Consider the following 20,118-nt stretch of genomic DNA (forward strand, 5'->3'; position numbering starts at 1 on the left):
GACACACAGTTTCTTGTGGCAAATGCTGTGTGCATCCCATTGCTTGAGTTATTTGGGTGGAGTCACTATGTAAACTTCAACATAATACCATCTGCTTCTTCAGTAGCCTCATATCCGTGTGGCTCTTTAAACAAGTGGAATATTTGCTGTTGTACCTTTGGAAGCACAGCCCAGGCTTGTGTGGTCACACTGGATTTAAGGGATTGAGAAGGATGTCAAGTCTGCTGTTTTTAAATAAACTGGAGCAGCAGAAATAACTGACAAGAGGTGCTGGTGGGTTAACAATCTGACAGGAAGCGTGGACTTTTTGGTATATTCAGCAGGTCAAATTACATAGAAAATAGAAAATTAAAAGAACCCTTGAATACTATGGAAACTCTAGCTTTCTGATAACGTAATGCTGCAGTAATAACGGTAATTACTATACATTGGATTAGTGTCTTGCCTCAGCAGCGAAAGAGTCGAAGATGGGTTTTTTGCTTCAGACTGGGGGCGTGTTTTTATCCCGATAACGGGAATGGGTGAGGGCAGAATTTATGTGCCACTTCTCCTGGACCCCGTGCTCAGACAGTAACACTTCACAAAAGTATACCAAATAATACTATTAAAGATGCGCCTCGGACAAACGGTGTACTAGCGAGGGTACACGCGACGTGCACTGGTGCTCTGTTAAACGGTAGCTAGCTGACGTTGGAGATGACACGTCGTTAAGTAGCCTTTTGGTCTTAACTAGCACTTTTAAACTGAATATTTTTACTAACTGTAACATAAGTGAGTGTTTCTAGCGAATACAACAATGGAAAGCGACAAATCAGCGCCGAGTGAAGCGAAGGGCACCGAGTGTGTGAGCACAGCGGACACCGAGAAGAAAGCCCTGATCCCCGCAGAGGGTCCCAAACCCAAAGGGATCAGCGCAGTCGCGGTGCTCTGGACGTTTGGAAAATGTCTCGGCGCATTGCTGCCCGTCTACCTGGCGGGGTACTACCGTGTCAGCACCAGCCTCTTGGTGTTCGGGATGATGGTCTACACGGGATGGAAACATGCCCGAGAAGCCAAGGAGAACCGCCTGAAGTCAGCCATACAGCTGCTCAACAACGAGGAGGAATACACATTCAAGAAAGTGTCTAAAAACCAGCGAGACCTCCCTGCGTGGGTAAGAAATGAGGCTACCTCTGTCAGTGTGTTACATTATCATCAAAAAAGCCTCCCCAATAAAACAACTTTAACCTCTTTAACCAATGTTGACCTTATGTAACCCCCACGTTACGTATAGCAAGACAACGCTTAGCAGAGGACCCTAAAATCATTATCTGAGGTACAAGGATCCCAGTAAATAATAGCTTTACTCTATTCTTAGCTGTTATGTCGTAGGCTAGTCCCAGTGATGTTAATAATCCTATGGGATCCTGGTATCCCTTATATTTGTTTAAAGGTTTTACCAAATAATAATTTCCTCATTGACAATAATATACAGGCACAGCCAATTAGGTCAGTCAGTGCCTTTTTATAATCCTTTTAAAACTTGTTTTATGTTGCAGATAAAACATGGGCAATGTATGCATGCAGTCAGGTGTATCGAAGTCCTTTTCGGCTATATTTACCTATTGTTTTTGCTAAGCCAGTTACCAACATGGCTGTGTGTTTGTTTTTCTAAACTTAACTTGTTGTATCAAAACAACACCAGTTGCCAGGTGCATTCCAACAACTATAACAAGACTTGAACTAAGCAACTGCAATTTCAACTTAAAAGGTAGATGGAACATGTGTGCGGGAGTTATACTTGACATATACATCCTGAGGAAATCTACCCTAAATGGAAATGCTGAAACCACATGGGCTGGTTTTTAATCAGAGCATCTGGCCACACCCAAATGAGGTTCCTGTGGGTACTTGTTTCATTTTTATCTTGCATAAGCAGGCAGAAGGCTCCTTCTTAAAGCATTAAGAAAGGGGCATGTCCATATTGCTCTCTGTTGTGCAAAACAAATGACGTGTTTAAACATTTATAAAGAAATGGAGGAGACAATTGATGACATTTAAATGATCTGGACAGTCGCAGCACTTATCTCCTTTCCTTTTTCTTTCATAAATATTGGAAAACAGTTTCAAACCTGGTGCACAAAGCACTGAAATTATATAAAAAATGCTATTAATGACATTTCCAGACCTGCATTAGTAACCTCTGAATCACTTCCCTATCCTGTTGTGTGTTTATCAGGCCCTATGCATAATTTAAGTAAGTACTCTCACTGTTTGTCTTTCTTTCAGGTCAGCTTTCCAGATGTTGAGAAGGTTGAATGGCTGAATAAGGTACATTTGATTGGTTTATCAGAGTGCTACAAAGGCAAAGACACACTAGGGTTTCCCCCTCTAATAAGCCCACAGCAAACACATGCCTGTCTGTTCAGCTGTTGTGCTGATGGACACTTGGTAGAGTATGCTAGGGTAAAAGCGGGTGCTAGCTGATGGTTGGAAGCACTGCTGCGGCTGCCATGTTTCATAAAAAAGACACACCCCCATTATTGTAGCCACTATGTCTGTGCTGCAGAGAGCGGGCTCAGTGCCAGGCAACACTCTCAACATTTCCATTTCATTACATTCTAGCTCACAGGAAGGGGGAGGAGCTGCCCCTCAAACTAAATAAAGCAGCAGCCATTGTCCCCCCCTCCTTATCCCACTTTGCTTTTCATGCCCAGAGAAACTACAGCCAATAATATAAACATACAGTAATAAAAGTATCCATGCTAACAGGACCACGAGATCTATGGCTCAGGGAGCAAGACAAAGGAGAGATTTAAGACTGGTTACTGGAGGGGAGGTCAGCAGATTCCCGTGTGGCTCGAGCTGGATCTCTCCCAAGAGCAGGCGGCTGATGACTCACTCTCCACTTATGCCAGACTCAAACCAACTCGGTTTTTTTCCACAGTCACACAAACAAGCAGTGCCTCTGCTTTTAGTTCTTTCCACAAAGTACTAAATACTTAATACGTTTATATAGCAACATTCATTATCACATTACATTATTTTGTGAAAAGCGAGCACATGTACAGCACAGGATTCATTGTGGTAAGAAAGTAGACAACTAACAGCTGAAGAGACGCAACAGGCAACAGCTGTGATTCTTGTTTTGTTTTTTTAAGCCAAGTCATTTGACAGATCATTTTGTTACTGTGGCTAAAATATCAAAGTAGTTCATAGTAGTCCCACTTTGTGTCACCCCTTGTCATTGCAACTGTCGATCTACTGGTGTGCATACTGTCAGTTATGCTCTAACTAATAAAAGCAGCTTATAACCATAGCGTTTTGATTGGTCTGCGTAGGTGCTGCAGCAGGTGTGGCCATTTGTCGGCCAATACCTTGAGAAGCTCCTGGTGGAAACCATTGCTCCATCTATCCGAGCCTCAAGCAACCACCTCCAAACCCTCAGCTTCACAAAAGTGGACATGGGAGACAAGGTGATGCCATTGATAAGTTAAATATAATATGACACTGCTGTAAAACTTCACACAAATGATGCATGTTGTTTATATTGTGCTGAAAAGGTGTGTTCTCTTTGCTGCAGGCCATGAAGGTTGTAGGGATCAAGGCTCACACCGAGAACGACAAAGGACAAGTCCTGCTTGATCTATATATTAGGTAAATGTATATCCATTGCTCTTTGGATTTGCCGTCACCTCTCACAGCTTTTAGAAGGCATTATTCTAGATGACACTGTTTCACTTGTATCCTCAGCTATGTTGGCAATGTAGAGATCGACGTTGAGGTGAAGAGATACTTCTGCAAAGCTGGAGTCAAGGGAATACAGGTCTGTCTTTTTTTCAAGCCGAGATGTAAACTATTTGACAGAATTACAGTGTTGCTTGCCACTAATACAAAGATGTTGCGTGTCAATAGGCATAACTGAAGATGTGCCATTCTATTAGTGTTTACCCACATATTTTACAGACATCCTTTCTGCTTCTGTCCTTAGCTACACGGGATGATGCGGGTGATTCTTGAGCCTCTGATCGGAGATGTTCCCATAGTGGGTGCAGTCACCATGTTTTTCATCCAGCGGCCGGTAGGTCTATCCACATTCACCTCTATTTGTCCTTTTTTCTTGTTGCCCCTCAACCCCCATTACTGTGACCACTATGGATCTCAGTAGAGTATTCCGGCTATTGATTTCAGAGTAATCCTGATTGATTTGCTACATACAGCACATTTAGCTGTCTTATCTCTTCCCAGAAACTAGACATCAATTGGACTGGACTCACTAATTTGTTCGACATCCCTGGACTGAAGTGAGTCATGCTGAGATAAGCTCTCATTGGTTTTACACACTAGTATTAACCAAGATCTTATAAAAGACACAACTTCACGATGTTTGTATTCATGTGTGGGTTTTATTAACACAGTAGATACTGCATTATATAGGCAGTACTGCTGTACATTTCCATAAAAATGCTGTCTCTTTGTCTCAGTATCATGTCTGATAGCATGATTATGGATGCCATCGCCTCCTTCTTGGTGCTGCCCAACCGCCTGGTTGTCCCCCTGGTTCCAGGCCTGCATGTGGCCCAACTACGCTCTCCTTTGCCCAGGGTAAAGCCTGGCTATGCATCTACAGATAAATGGAGACTACCACATATGCAGTACATACATATAATACATCTCAGTCCAAAACGTTATCTTTCATCTTGGTCCCTCTTGTTGTTTCTTAGGGTGTGGTACGCATCCACCTACTAGAGGCACAGAATCTAGCAGCCAAGGACAACTATATGAAAGGGGTTATGGCTGGTTTGTCCGACCCCTATGCCATTTTGAGGGTTGGCCCTCAGACCTTCACCTCCAAACACATCGACAACACAGACTGTCCCAAGTGGGAAGAGATGTATGAGGTAAGATTGGGAGATGTATGGACATTTTTAAATGTATTGTATGTCATCATTGCACAGGTGTTGGAAGACTCAATCATATATCATGCCACTTGTTCTGTATTTGAGGGATTAGAGCTAGGAATGTTCATTTTCATTCATGGTAGCATAGGGCCGCAGCCAGCTTCCATTCAAATCCCTCTGTCAGTCCTCATGTCCCTGTATGTGTACATCAGGTTATAGTCCATGAAGTGCCTGGTCAAGAGTTGGAGGTGGAGGTATATGACAAAGACACAGACCAGGATGATTTCCTGGGCAGGTACATATTCACATTCATGTCTATTGTGTGCCAACATTAAATCTGCCACCCTCATATGTCTCATATAAGCGTCTTTGGGTTGAAGAAAAGCGCTATAGAAATATAATTTATTATTATTAAATGTCAACTTTCATGGCCAGTTGCAAAAAGAACACTGCCTTTTTTTTCTGAAAGCATGTCATGTCATTTTGTTAAAGTTAAAGCATCTCTTTCTTTTTTTAAATCCTTTTAATTTGTATCAATACATTTTCTTCTTTTTATCTAATTATTTCTTACACTCCTTTTCCATCTAGGACCAAACTGGATTTGGGCATTGTGAAGAAATCCATCGTTGTTGATAATGTAAGTATAATTCTCTTTACCTCCTCAGTCACATTTTGTATAAGCAATTCTTTAATATTCGGACTGTGAATGTATTTCTGGCCTGTCTTCCCAGTGGTTCCCTTTGAAAGAAACTACTTCAGGACGAGTTCATTTCAGACTGGAGTGGTTGACCTTGCTGCCTAGCACTGATCGACTAGAGGAGGTTCGTATCACAAGTTTTCAGCTGATTCGTTATGGATTTTTCTTTTTACTTTAAAAACAGACAAATATTTTTGCCATTCTCCTCCAGGTCTTAAAGAGGAATGAAACTTTAACCAGTAAGACTGCAGATCCACCGTCTTCAGCCATCTTGGTTGTATATCTGGACAAAGCTGAGGCCCTCCCTGTGAGTCAAATACCTCTTCCCTCTCGTGAGAGCTGTTTCCTGTGTGTGCTCAAACTGGGGCAGAGCTGTCACTGCCACCTGTCTTTACATTCCACAAAGTTGTTGCTGCAGCCTTTAACCCTCCTGTGCCCTACAGTATTGCAACGTGGATGTGTGTGGCTAACTTTGTCCAGAGCTCTTAAACAAATATTTCGTATTATTTCTACTTCTGTTGTCAAGTTATACACAAAAGGGCACAGCAGTGGAATAATCTTTGGATTGAAACTCAGTCTTTGTGGTTTTGCTCGATGCAGCTTTAAACTTCCTGATTGTGCCTGCGGTATGGTACTTCCTGTCTGTTGTTGGTACTGTTGCTATGGTAACCATATAGACACTATTATTCACACTAACCATGTGTTATCAGGGTAGTAGATAAAGTCTATTTTTTGCTCTGCTTGTGGTAACCGATTGTCACATGCCTTACTGTGTATTCATTTGTCTGTACTTGTGTGTCTTTTTAGATGAAGAAGGGAAACAAAGAGCCCAACCCCATGGTGCAGTTGTCTGTGCAGGACATCACTAGAGAGAGCAAGGTATATCTACTGGGAAGGCCCACCATATATCTGTAGATTATATTTCATTTCATTCTAAATCATATGCACACCTTTATTCTCGCCTTTAAACTTGTTACACAACCATTAATCCTGAGTGGGAGGAAGCTTTTACCTTCTTCATCCAGGACCCTCGCAACCAGGACATAGACATTCAGGTGCAGCTCATAAGATTATCTTCTTGACTCTGATCTTTGCGTTTGGTATTCTCGTAGCCAAACGTCTTGTGGTCTAATTGTGGCCCTCTGTTTTGTTAAATCAATCAGGTGAAGGATGCCGATCGTGTGCAGACATTGGGCAGTCTGAAAATCCCTTTGTCCCGTCTGCTGTCCAATTCTAATCTTTCTCTGGACCAGTGGTTCCAGTTGGACAACTCCGGATCTGCCAGTCGCATCTATATCAACACAGTCCTCAGGGTAAATGGCAACAAGGCCCATTTACTAATCCAATGATTGAACAATAAATAAACACGAGATAAAGGACAGCGCAATGTAGGATGTTATTAACCTTAGAATCAAAGATAAAACGTACATGTATAATGGTGTCTAAACTGAGAATAAATGACAGAAGATTCTCGGTTTTAGGCACGTTTTTTCCAGCCTATTTATGTTGACTCTTTTATATTGTAACATAGGTCTTGTGGTTGGATGAGGAACACATTTCATCCAATGTGTCATCTAATCTGGAGGCTGGAACATCCAAACAGCTCCCACAGCAGACCGCTCCTCATCCTAGCTTTGCTACGGAGGTAATGGATGACCGGAGGAATGATTTGCATTTCAAATTGTGTTTTGTCTTATCGAATTTATTCGTCTTTTTTTTTTTTCAGGGACTGCTTAGAATCCACCTGTTGGCAGGCCAGAACCTCGTTCCTAAAGATAATATGATGGGGGGCATGGTTAAAGGGAAGAGCGACCCCTATGTCAAGATCAACGTTGGGGGGGAAACATTCACAAGTCAGGCTATCAAGACTAATCTTAACCCCACATGGAATGAGATGTATGAGGTAAATAAACACGGTTAGTCATTGAAGAACACAGCTTTGTTGTGAAATAGTGTCTTTTTAAATTAGCTACTTTTTCTTTACTACTCAGGTAATCCTCACCCAGCTGCCTGGCCAGGACCTGCACGTGGAGGTGTTTGATAAAGACATGGACATGAAGGATGATTTCATGGGCAGGTACAATAGCTTTAAGTAATCCAGTTTTGAAATGTAATAATTGGAGCCAAAAATACATTCTAATCTCATTTATCCTGACATACAGGCTGAAGATCAGTCTGAAGGACATCATTGCTTCACAGTACACTGATCAGGTGGGATTGACCTTGCCAAACACATTGTTGCCTGTTTAGCTTCAAAGAGTGTGATCCGAATAAGGGAATATGAAATACCTTAAGTCTTACTCACTTCGATTAGACCCTTAACCCTCTTTCCATACATTTGTAACACAAAACACAGTTCCTGTATTTTATATAACGGATGATTTAAATTCTTCTCTCAGTGGTACACTCTCAGTGATGTGAAGTCTGGTCGAGTTCACCTGATACTGGAATGGATGCCGACAGCCTCAGAGTCAGACAGATTGGACCAGGTTGGTATTTACAGATGAATCGTGGACTTAAGAACTGTTCCTGATCTGCTCTGACTTGTTTCTGTGTCTTCAGGTTCTGCAGTTCCATTCAAGGCAGTCCTACCAAAACAAGGCTGTTCCCTCCGCTGGTTTATTGTTTATCTTAATGGAGCAAGCTGATGGCTTACCAGTACGTCTTTTTTTACTTATAATATCAGGTAATGTAGTTAATGTTTATAATACAAACATTGTTATTGTTACTTTCTGTTTGTTTTTCTTCAGGTTAAGAAGAGCGGCAAAGAGCCAAAAGTGGGAGCAGAGGTTACTCTTGGAGAAATGTCCAGGAAAACTACAGTAAGACTTCCAACTTTCTTCAGCTTATAATTGAGTCGTACTGTACTTTCTATGGCACTTATTATATTTGCATTTCTGAAGGTGTGTGATCGCACCACATCTCCTCAGTGGAATGAGGCTTTCTGCTTCCCGGTTCGCGATCCCAGAGAAGATATTCTCGTTGTTAAGGTATGCTGTGTTCACAGAAAGAGTTTTGGTCACACAGACACATACAGTATGAGCGCGGATATTTAGATGCTTACTATTCTATCACCCTCCATTTTGTTTCTCCAGCTCTCTCACAGCTGGACTCTGCCCATTGGTTCCCTGGTGGTTCCCATCAGAGAGCTGCTGTCTGAGCCGGAGCTGGTCCTGGACCAGTGGTTCCATCTGGATGGAGCTTCACCTGAGAGTCAGGTTCTTCTCAGGGCTGAACTCAAGGTGGAATAACTCTGTCTCCTCTTTGTTTGTATTATTATAAATACAAATGATATGTCCTTTAAGTTTTTATTATATCACTTTCAAAATACATCGGTTTCTCAGTTTCTTTCTCTGCCGATGAACTGTGTGAACTAATATTTTGTGTGTCCCTATCGTCTACATCCATATTTCTTTTTACTCAGTGGCATGATGTTCTATGTATTTATGGTTCTCTCTTATCTATACACTTTACATTTTTAATTAATTGTCATGAGACTTTTGAGGAAGTTCTCTAATTTTCTACTTGGTGTACTGCTATTGGTGTAAGCTTTACTGTATAGCATATTAACAATGTAAAGTGATAATTATATCAACTCAATTACAGATGCTGATTCCCAGCAAATGTCCCGGTGCAGTTGATAAGGCTAAGGTCACTACAACGTCAGACCCTTCCCCTGCTAAGCAGAAACAGGAGGCAGACACAGTGCTGAGGTGAGATAGTTCATTTAAAAAATGTCTGTCCTTTCTCTCTGTCTTTCCTTTTGTCACTTCACAGTTTGTTTTGCTTCTCTTACTCAGGTCAAGTTCAGTTGACACTGCTGTAGAGACTATCGTGTCTTCAGTGACCTTGCATGAAGATGTCGATGTAAAGGAAACAGCAGCTGATGTGACTGAGGAGAAGGTAGAAGAACCACCAACCCCTGGCATAGCACAGCCTGCTCATACTTCCCCAGACCTCAGCTTTGCGAGTGAGGTAAAATCGCAAAATATGATCTACAGCAGCAGATACATGCATATCACAATCACATTTAATTCAAATAGAGCCTACCAATCTAACATCAAAGAATCACTTCCTGTAGGGGCTGCTGAGAATCATCCTGTTGGAGGCCCAGACTCTGGTTGCCAAAGACAACAGGATGGGTGGTATGATGAAGGGCAAAAGTGACCCCTACGCCAAGATTTCAGTTGGAAAGATTGCATTTAAGAGTAACGTGATCACGGAGAATCTCAACCCAGTCTGGAACGAGATGTATGAGGTGTGTATTATTAACCATGAGCATGATTTCAAATAAAGGTGACAATGATAATACTTAATGTTAGTCACCTGCTTTTTATTCAACTGTTTTGTGTTTCCTCAGGTGGTGCTGAGGCCTCAGTCAGGACAGGAAGTGCAGTTAGAGCTCTTTGACAAAGACATGGACCAGGATGACTTCCTGGGCAGGTACGGTCTAATGCTGAGGTTTCTAGTTGTCAGACTATGACTGGAAAGCTTAATTGTCTCAATGTGTCAACAAGTATGAAAGCCCAAAATGTAGTTAATTTATATAAAGATAAATCACAGGTTTATTACCATACGGTGTGTAATTTGATTTATAGATAACGAATCGTTTTCTCAAGCATTCATGTTTTTTCTGTACTCTAGTCTGTACCATTACATATGGAAAGTGTTTTTTTCAAATGTTAGAAATTATAAATAATTTAGATGTAATGATTTAGGGATTTGTAAGGTTCTAATTTAACTTGCTATTGTCTGAAATGCTTGCTAAATGTGCAAATGTGTTTTCATTGTGAGCAGGTGCGATATCAGCGTGGCAGACATCATCCGTTCCCAGTTCACAGACCAGGTCAGTATTGCATGTCTTACTGTATCTTAGTAATGGCTGTGGTGTAATCTCAGGCTTTATTTAAGTGTACGTCTCTGTTTCAGTGGTACACCCTGAATGACGTAAAGTCTGGACGTGTTCGCCTGATACTAGAGTGGGTACCAGCAGTGTCCCATAATACCACCATGGACCAAGTAAGTGCAATTCCTATCAGTTTATGTTTCCTCTCTTAATCAATCAATTGCCTATTCCTCCCACATCTGTGCTGTTCCAAATATGATACCCTGCTCCAGGGGTGTCAAACTCAAGGCCCGGGGGCCAAATCCGGCCCGCGACTTCATTTTATGTGGCCCGCAAGAGCTTGCAAAGAATATAATATACAATATAATTGTATTGTCATCTGTACATAGCTACAGTGTAGTTATGACAATGAAATGCTTAGGTCACAGGCTCCTCCAACAGTGCAACACAATACAACAGATATAATTGTGCAAGTAAATACAATATAATATAATAGAAATTGTGCAGAATAGTCTATATACAAGTAATTGGAATATTGATATATATAAGTTGTAAACAGATTCATGTTATGAATGTTCTTTCATTGTTGAATATTTGCTTTCAATTGTGTGCCCTAGACTTCTGCTTTCAGACGTAGTTATTTCTGAAGTTATTACCAAGACTGATAATAATCCAATGCAGAGCAAATAATATAATAAAATACATTATTTAATATATATTATATATTATATACATATATATTTATATAGTCTTAAAGTTGCAACCGGCCCTTTGAGTGCAACCATAATGCTAATGTGGCCCGCGATGAAATTGAGTTTGCACCCCTCTCTGTTCACTGTGAATCATCATCATGTATTTCTCATTTGATTCTCTGCTGCAGGTGATGCGAGCGCAATCTCTCCAGTCTTACAAGAACAAGACCATTCCCTCTGCAGCACTGCTCTTTGTCTATGTGGACCAAGCACACTCACTGCCTGTGAGTCCCTTGTAATTTGAATCTGAAAAACACAATAATACGTGTGCTGTGTAGAGGTCTGGAAAGAACATATTGATTATCACATCCTGTCCTTGCACAAAGTGAAAGACCTCTGCCTCTCCTTACTCTGCTGTTGGATTTTGTGATGCAATGATTCGGCAATGTTTTATTTTTAGAGAGAAAGGGAAGTTGGATTTTGTCTCATTGTTGCCTTAATTACAGACGGTGACTACAAACTACTCTCATCATGTTATGTGTCTTTCTGTGTTCAGTTGAAGAAGAGTGGAAAGGAGCCCAAGGCTGGGGTTGAGCTTGTTTTTGGTAAAACAACCTACAAAACCAAGGTATGAGATTGGTGATGAAGAAATTAAACAAACACTTACACCTACACTGTCTTTACAAGCTTATAACCCTAACCCTAATGAATATTCCAATTAATCCTTTAGTCAATAGAATGTCTTAATGAAATCCACATCAACATTTCCCACAAAACTAAATTAGTGTGTTTGAAAATGTATCAAAAATGCTTTCAAAATTATAAAAGCTGCTCAGAATAAAAACAAATGTGACTGGCGCCACCCAATGGTGGTATTGAAAAGTACACACAGACGAATGCTTGCACAAAACACCATTGGAAAGAAAAGAAACAATCAGTACAATTGACACATTTACTTTGTTATTACATGCCCAGTTTAAAGTGCCACCTCTTGCCCAACCTACCTCTCTTTTCCTGCCTGAAGGTATCTGATCGCTCCAGATCACCTCAGTGGGAAGAGGCGTTCTACTTCTTAGTTCATGACCCCACAGAGGAGATGCTCATAATGAAGGTGAGTGTGCTGTAGTGCAGTATCTGGAGACTGCTGCCAGTGTCAGGGACATACAGTACATAACTATATTTTGTGTAAATATTGTGTTTATTTTTTATTTGTTGCAATAGTCTTAGCTTTTATTATTTTAATATTTTTTAAATGTTCTGAATCTCCACCATCTCCACCCCTGACTGCCATCATATCTCTCTAGTTGTCGAGTGCCTGGGACCAGCCAATGGGATCGCTTGTAGTCCCTGTGAGAGCGCTGCTCTCTGAGCCACAGCTTGTCCTAGACCAGTGGATGCCTCTGGATGGAGCCTTACCTGAAAGTGAGATCCTACTGAGAGCTGAACTCAAGGTAAGAGAGCACACACACAGGGGACCATTATCATTTCATTGATACACAAAAAAGCCAACTGGAAGTTTGTTGTTGACAGATCCTGAGCTCGAGGATGACTGAAGCTCCAGAGCCTTCTGTGCCTCATTCAAAGAAAGAAGAGATTGTCGTTCCCACAGCCAGTGACGACGAAACCATTTCAGAGCTAACTAAAGAAGAGTGAGTATGATTTGATAATGCACACATCACAACTGCAGGCTGTTCCTCTGTCTTCACAAACCATCAAAACATATTCCCTTGGTGTCATTTTAACAAAATGAAAAGTTTGCAATAAATACACATTTAGTGTCAAGTATGATTAACTTTACATTCAAATCATACTTGTAGTGCCTCTCTGTTGACTATACAAGCAATAATGCTCCATTTGAAACTACATTACAAGCCAAGTGAAGCTTTAATAGGCTAATATTCCCCATCATCCAGCTTCAGTCAGGAGTTGTATGGTGTTTTTTAACAGCTGTGTGTACTTTCAGATCTGTTGCAGTATCCAGCCAGTTCAAACAGTCTGAGGCAGCAGATGATCTGGCCCTCACAGAGGATGCTACTCCCCCTGAACCAGCTGCCAGTTACACTCTACCTGATACAACCCCTGCTGCTGCAGTGAGTCATACAACATTACAGTCAGTTGTAATTATGTCTAACATATCTATTTTCACCCTCATAACTTTCAATGTAATTGTATTTATTGTATATCTTCTTCTATCTTCTTCTTACTCAGCTGGTGGAGGAGCCAGAGGATCCAGAAGAGCAGCCAACACAGTCAGAAACAGCCGAACCTGGGGAAATACAAACAGCAGGGTAAGCTGCACAGCAAGTCAGACCACCTTCTTTTTCTATATTAATGCTTAAAATGAAAATGAAAATAATTATACGTGTGTGTGTGTGTGTGTGTGTGTGTGTGTGTGTGTGTGTGTGTGTGTGTGTGTGTGTGTGTGCGCGCGCGTGTGTTTGTGTTTCTGGTTAATGTAGTACTGGTTTAGGCAACCTTGCTCAGGCCACAGAAACTGGTATTGCTGCTGACACCCTGGGGCCTGCAGAGGTCACAGAAATCCCCGAAGCTGAGGAAGATCTCCCACCACACACCAGCCCCAGCCAGGACTTTGGTAGAGAGGTGGGTTTAGTTGATGCCCTGATTAGCACAGTGGAAGTTTAATATTGAGCTCCCACCAACTGTACACTGGTATTTGTTCTTTGTCACTACCCCCTTTTTCTTATTATAAGAAAACACTTCCTTCAGCAGTTTACTGCTTACTACCTCCCTGATAAAGGTAACACTTGTTATCATCAGTATAGTGGAGAACATAAATCAAGGAATTTAAAAGAAATATATTTTAAAACTATAATATCTAAACAATTATTCACCAGGGTCCAATATAAAATGAGTGTCTCGTAATTAAACACACTAACAATAAAATCGTGCCAAATCACAGATGGTCATCATGTGTTTTGAGTAACTCCAGCATTTCTTCTAACAACGTTAATGTGCTACTTCCTCTTGTCTTCAAATAGCACACTAGGCTCTGCTGTTGTGATTTCAGCTGTCTCTCCTGATCAGCCATGTGTGGTGCATTTTCTTTCTTTTTCAGCTGCATCGAAAAAAGAGGAATTTCTCTGGGGTGCAAAATTAAACTTGTAAATACTTGTATTGTTAATACAGTTAACAGAACTCTGGGAGGGACATTTAATTATGAAGAAAAATTGTTCTCATAAACCAAATTTAGATTAGACAATTAAGAAAGGTATCTTCTATCTTATCAACGTTCACCTTAACCTACCAGAGTGACATAATGTGCTCCTAGATGTCAGTGTATATAATAGTAATCAAATACATCTGTAAAAAATAAAGTGGTTTAATTTCATATTAAAAATACTTGACATAAGAAAAAAAAATCTGTTTTCTGGACATACGTCATTCTGTTGTGCCGAGGTCACACAGGTCGGATGATCTGGGTTGTGCTGAATATATATAGAAGCTATATTATATACATTAGTTCAGGCTCAGTGCTCCATGTATGTTTTATAACAGTTACAGTGTTCATCCTGCAGGGGCTGCTGAGGATTCACCTGCTGGCGGCCCAGAATCTGGTTGCAAAGGATAACCTGATGGGGGGCATGGTGAAGGGCAAGAGCGACCCCTATGTCAAGATCAACATAGGGGGAGTTAATTTCAAGAGTCATGTAATCAAAGATAATCTTAGCCCAACATGGAACGAAATGTATGAGGTATGAAGTATTCTTTGTTTCAAGTCTTGTATGTTTATCTTGGTGAAGCTGCAGTATTTTAATCAAATGTTGTTTTTTATTTATTGTTAACAGCTGGTTTTGAGTGGTCACAGCGTCCAGGAAATAAAGTTTGAAGCATTTGATAAGGATTTAGATTCTGATGACTTCCTTGGCAGGTATGTTTCATGTTGATTGTCTTGATAAGTAACTTGTATTATTACACATGATAAAAGTGTAAAGTCCTGACCTTTGACTTTACATTCATTTGCACTGAAATGCATAAATTAATACACAATGGTAAAAACATGTTGATCATTGTTACTGGCTGAATAAAAACAATGCTCATCTACTTTATAATAAAAAGAATATATATATATATATATATATATATATGCTATGGCTTGAAAACGGTACTATTCACAGTGGTGTCCTGCAGCTGCCAATGCTACATAAACAGATCATTTAATGTGGTTGGATTAAAAATATATTTACACACTACTATTACCTCAAATTTCTGCTATTTTAACTAAATGCAAACATAGGAAATCTGTGTTTCAGGAGGTAAGCCATTGAAATAAAACATCTTGTCAAACATTTGCCTGTTTTCATGTTTGCAGATTCAGCATTAAGCTAAACGAGGTCATGAGATCCCAGTACACAGATCAGGTGAGTCAATCATTCATGATCATAAATCATGCCATGTGATTTCTACTCTCTGTTCTGTGTCACTTCCTGATACAACGGGCCCTGCTTGTTGAACTGGCTTTGTCTCTGTTGCAGTGGTACACTCTGAATGATGTGAAGTCTGGGCGGGTCCACCTGATACTGGAATGGGTTCCCACTGTGTCACATTCAGTCAGACTTGACCAGGTCCGTCCTTACTTATGTTTACGTCTCTATATAACCTACTGTTTAACATCTTTAAATAAGCACTATTAACTTGTCCATAACAATGCCACCTCCTTGATAATGCTGTTTAGTCACAACACACAGGGAACATGACTCCCATTACAAAATACCCATCAGGCCTAACTTTATGTCTCAGGTGCTGCAGCTTCAATCTCTCCAGTCTTACCAGAACAAGGCTGTCCCCTCCGCTGCTCTGCTCTTCGTCCATATGGAAAGAGCGCATTCATTACCCGTAAGTCACCTGCGTTTATTTACATACCAAACAGTAAAAAAAGTATTCCTCATAGAATAAAACTTGAATGTCTCTCTCTTCCTCTTCAGTTGAAAAAGAGTGGGAAGGAACCCAAAGCAGGAGCTGAGCTTGTTCTCGGTGAAACAACCTACAAAACCAACGTGAGACTCTTGAAGCATGGTGCTTGAATGTCAAACTGATGAATAGAATATAGTTATAATAACTGTTCCATATTTTCTTCATCTCTTAAGCTGTGCGAGCGCAGCACCAGTCCTGAGTGGAATGAGTCTTTCTTCTTCCTGGTCCATGACCCTAAACATCAGATGCTTGTAGTAAAGGCAAGACATTTATAAACGTTCATTCTGCATCTCAAATCTAACAGTAGTGATGTTGGAAGGTATTTTACATTCTCCCTCTCTCTTTAAATGCAGTTGTCCAGTGGTTGGGACCAGCCAATGGGATCTCTGGTGGTTCCGGTCAGGGAAATGCTTGCAGAGCCACAGCTGATCCTGGACCAGTGGTTTCATCTGGATGGAGCTTCACCTGAGAGTCAGATCCTGCTCAGGGCTGAACTCAAGGTGCTAAACACACCTACAGGCATGTTCTTCTATAGCATTAAACAACAACAAATCAAAAACAATACTTGTTCTTCCCATCCTGTATTTGCTTTCAATAGGTTCTAGATTCCAAAATGGTGGATATGATCAGTGCAGGGACTCTGCCATGCGCTGCCTCCGGGCCTGGGAATGGGCAGGTGAAGCTGTCTCTTTCATACGCCTCACAGGAGAGGAAGCTCATCGTCATTGTCCATGCCTGCAGGTGAGCCTCCTAAAATGCAGTGTTCCAGTCAGATGGTGCCCTCATCAATGACATACTGTGGATATTTGTGATGCTTGGTTGAGGGAAAATATTATTGTTTGTTTTTTTCAATTGAAAATGTATACCAAGTTTGTTTCGCATCCATTATCATGGCTCAACTTCAACATAAGTGTTACTTTTGAGAAACTAAACCATGCTGTTACCATTTTACCACTGTTTACCCCAACTGCAATTAATAATTATGCATATTCAATGAGCTAGATACTCACAGTATACTCTAGTCTAGTTCTACATGTTTGTACGTTTTACGGAAAAGTCCGAATTTGATAGTTTTGTTTTCTTGTTTTATTACATCTTCCTGCTGAAAGAAAAAAACACTATAATCTGATAGAAAACAAATCATCTGACTTTACATTTCTGAAATACCATTTGTAGTAACATCGAATAAGGGTCTGTTTTTAAAAAAAGCTATCAACTTACTCGTTAAAAAAATAATTAACATTTATCAAAATGAGGACATTGTTGATGACAACTCAAACTCACAAAGAGGCATTTTACTGCTCTTATATACTGTGACTTAATATTGTTTAATAATTCTCATGATTTAACGTACACAGTTATTTAAGAAATTCTTTCTGTTTTTGATTGCAGAGGTCTGTTGTCTCAAAGTAAGGATGGTGTCGACAGCTATGTCTCCCTCGTGCTGCTGCCAGACAAAAGCAAGGCCACCAAGAGGAAGACAGCAGTGAAGAAAAGAGACCTCAACCCAGAATACAATGAGAGGTACTTACCTTATTGTCATTATATTACTGAGCTGGTTTTTTGTTGATTTTTTTGGACTAGATTAGCCTTTATTGGAGAGTGACTGGGGGATTTAGAGCAGTAACACATGTAAAAGGACGGTTTGATCCTGTGTACAGCAGGGTCTGAGCCCCAGTGCTTCTGTATATGGAGGCCCGCAGGTTTTCTTATTCATCTCTCAGTGTCCTTGTTAGTGTTTGCATTAGGTTTGCAGCTAGATTATGTTTTCTCGATTAATCGCTTGGTCTATGTTAGAAATGAATGAAAAATCTCCATTCCAGTCTCTCAAAGCCCAAGGGGAGGGTATTTGAATATATTATCGGTCCAAAACCCAAATATGTTCAGATTAATATGATATAAAACAGAGAAAAGCAGGACATCTCCATATTCGGGAACTGCTTTGTCTACCATTTATTTCCTAACATTTTACTTTATCATTTGATTCATATTTGATCAATACAGTTACTGTTAACGTCTTATCTTGTTTGTCTTTTTTTTAAAGGTTTGAGTATGATATGTCTATGGATGAGACAAGATTCAGACGCCTCAGTGTAGCAGTGAAAAACAACTCTGCCTCGTTCAGAAGCCGCGACGTCCTTGGACAGGTCAGTCTGGCACCTCCACCTGTAACTCTGATTTTAATTTAACTGTTTATTACAAATCCAGCAGCCAAAGGCTAACAAGCGACGACCCATGTGTCAAAAAAGTGTCACATGTGACGACTCCACAACACACATTCACATTTTTGGGTAAATCGACAGTTGTGTGACCAAGCTTTGCACTAATGCTGGCCTGCCTTGTAACTTTAAACTGCTTTGAAGTGTGTTCTTTACTTTCTTTTACTGAAATGCACTGAAAACATGCACAATTACTGCATATACACAATATGTATTTAGAACTTTAACATTGTGTTCCTGTTTTTTAGGTGCAGATCGAGTTGTCCCAGGTTGACCTGATGATTGGCGTCACAGAATGGTGAGAAGAGCAGACTGTATTACGTTTTTTAAGTGATAAAGTTCATAATGTTCTGCCCGACCGAGAATCGAGGCTATAGTTAGCATCTGTTTTAGATGAAAAAAGTGACATCCACATTTACCATGGATGGTCCAGGATTATGGTCATAATAATTACAAAATTGTCAATCCAAAAAATAAGACATTCTCCAACATCAAATAAATCACTTATTGAAAGTTATTTAAAATGCTTGCTGTTCAATAAGCAATTGAGCAGTGAATCTCAGCAGTGTTTTAACCATGTTTTGAAGGAACTGTGACGTTAAATATTGAGTATTAAGTATGTATAAAGCAGAGACATTTTCCTGTAGGAGAAGTTTCTTTGGAGAATCACTTATCTATGCATCTGTTTTTAACATTGTTCATTGTTTAATGATCACCATTATTCATGATTTCTTCCAGGTTCACCCTGAGAGACGAAGATGAATAATATTTCTTCTTGCTTACGCCATGGTACTATAATGATGGATGATGTCACCTCTCACCTTGGCCTGTGCTCCTGCTGCAGCTCACACTGATGCCTTCTCCTCTGCTTACAGTCCCACACGACGCCTTACCTGCATCCACCTAGCTCTCTGTGTAACGTATAGTATCGAATTGGACTACACTGTGTATTCACATATATCAATATTCACACCAAAGATAAGTAGGCTGAAGTTGAAAAGGGTAAAGTGAAGGTTTGTATTAACTTAAGGTGTCTTTATTTTATGAAGGGATAATAGTTTTAAGATTGAGTCGAGCAAGTCAAAGATGAACAGTTTTTGAAGGAATTAAGTCATATTTTGTTGTTTTGTTTGCTTTTCTGCTTTTTTAAAGTTTCATGTTTAAGGCGCAGTACCATTTTAATATTTGGTCTTTGAAGTATTGCTTGAGAATACTAATGCCATTTCAGTATTTTGGATCTCTTTTATTACATTGAAGTCATTTAAATTTTTGTCAGCACCTTGTTACGTTTGTGTTTGAGTTTGCATTTGAAAATAATTTTATACAATATTTTATTTACAAGACATAATTTGTTTCACCTACAGTATGTCTCAATTAGATCATATTATGTTTGATTTTGTGTATATTTGCAAAGATTACAGATCAGAACCAATTATGTTTGTTGGAAGATGGTATCCAAAAATAAACAGATTTTGCACATCTACTAATGTTTTTTTGGGGTTACACTTTTCCTCTTTTTCTACAACTGTTGTCTTTGTAACTTGAATTGTTCGATAGAGCCAGTTATGCTGAACTAATATATGGACTTTATTATTTATAGGCTACAGTATATAAGAAATATTTTGAGTATACTGTAAATGAAAAGATCTTTCCACTGATACCTGAATCCAAATATGATTTTAAATTCTAAATGATATAGACCAGGGGTTCCCAACCTTTTTTCCCAAGAGCCCCCCCAAATGACTCCTGTTGGAAGTTGGGGGGGGGGGGGGTAATTCAAGTTTAAAAGTCTCAAAAATGCAACAACTACTGTCACAAACTGGATGAATGTGAAGTATGTTGTTAAAGGAGG

The 20,118-nt window shown here is 40.0% G+C and overlaps 1 protein-coding gene across 1 annotated transcript; it reads left to right on the top strand.

The window, feature by feature from the left end:
- The first annotated feature begins 530 nt into the window (after nt 1-530).
- Nucleotides 531-19,749, top strand: esyt1b (extended synaptotagmin-like protein 1b). The gene is made up of 52 exons (XM_071203146.1): nt 531-1,153; nt 2,269-2,310; nt 3,321-3,455; nt 3,563-3,636; nt 3,733-3,805; nt 3,971-4,060; nt 4,228-4,283; nt 4,464-4,584; nt 4,704-4,880; nt 5,093-5,175; nt 5,469-5,517; nt 5,612-5,701; nt 5,789-5,884; nt 6,385-6,456; nt 6,573-6,632; nt 6,741-6,890; nt 7,109-7,222; nt 7,304-7,480; nt 7,569-7,654; nt 7,740-7,788; nt 7,977-8,066; nt 8,140-8,235; nt 8,328-8,399; nt 8,481-8,567; nt 8,673-8,819; nt 9,184-9,290; nt 9,378-9,552; nt 9,659-9,835; nt 9,938-10,020; nt 10,375-10,423; nt 10,507-10,596; nt 11,304-11,399; nt 11,672-11,743; nt 12,140-12,226; nt 12,420-12,566; nt 12,646-12,764; nt 13,079-13,205; nt 13,324-13,403; nt 13,575-13,716; nt 14,652-14,828; nt 14,922-15,004; nt 15,446-15,494; nt 15,609-15,698; nt 15,874-15,969; nt 16,059-16,130; nt 16,221-16,307; nt 16,401-16,547; nt 16,646-16,788; nt 17,440-17,571; nt 18,092-18,194; nt 18,515-18,564; nt 19,005-19,749. Exons 1-52 carry the CDS (start codon nt 797-799, stop codon nt 19,030-19,032), a joined length of 5,451 nt encoding a protein of 1,816 aa, XP_071059247.1. The 5' UTR covers nt 531-796; the 3' UTR covers nt 19,033-19,749.
- The last annotated feature ends 369 nt before the right edge of the window (nt 19,750-20,118 follow it).

This window comes from Pseudochaenichthys georgianus, chromosome 5 (genome assembly GCF_902827115.2).
Source record: "Pseudochaenichthys georgianus chromosome 5, fPseGeo1.2, whole genome shotgun sequence".
Classification (NCBI taxonomy): domain Eukaryota; kingdom Metazoa; phylum Chordata; class Actinopteri; order Perciformes; family Channichthyidae; genus Pseudochaenichthys; species Pseudochaenichthys georgianus.

Coding starts and splice junctions, on each gene's coding strand:
- esyt1b (XM_071203146.1), top strand. CDS start 797: ATGGAAAGCGACAAATCAGCGCCGAGTGAAGCGAAGGGCACCGAGTGT. Junction 10,424..10,506: donor GTTCCCAGTTCACAGACCAG/GTCAGTATTGCA, acceptor TCTCTGTTTCAG/TGGTACACCCTGAATGACGT. Junction 16,789..17,439: donor GTCATTGTCCATGCCTGCAG/GTGAGCCTCCTA, acceptor TTTTGATTGCAG/AGGTCTGTTGTCTCAAAGTA.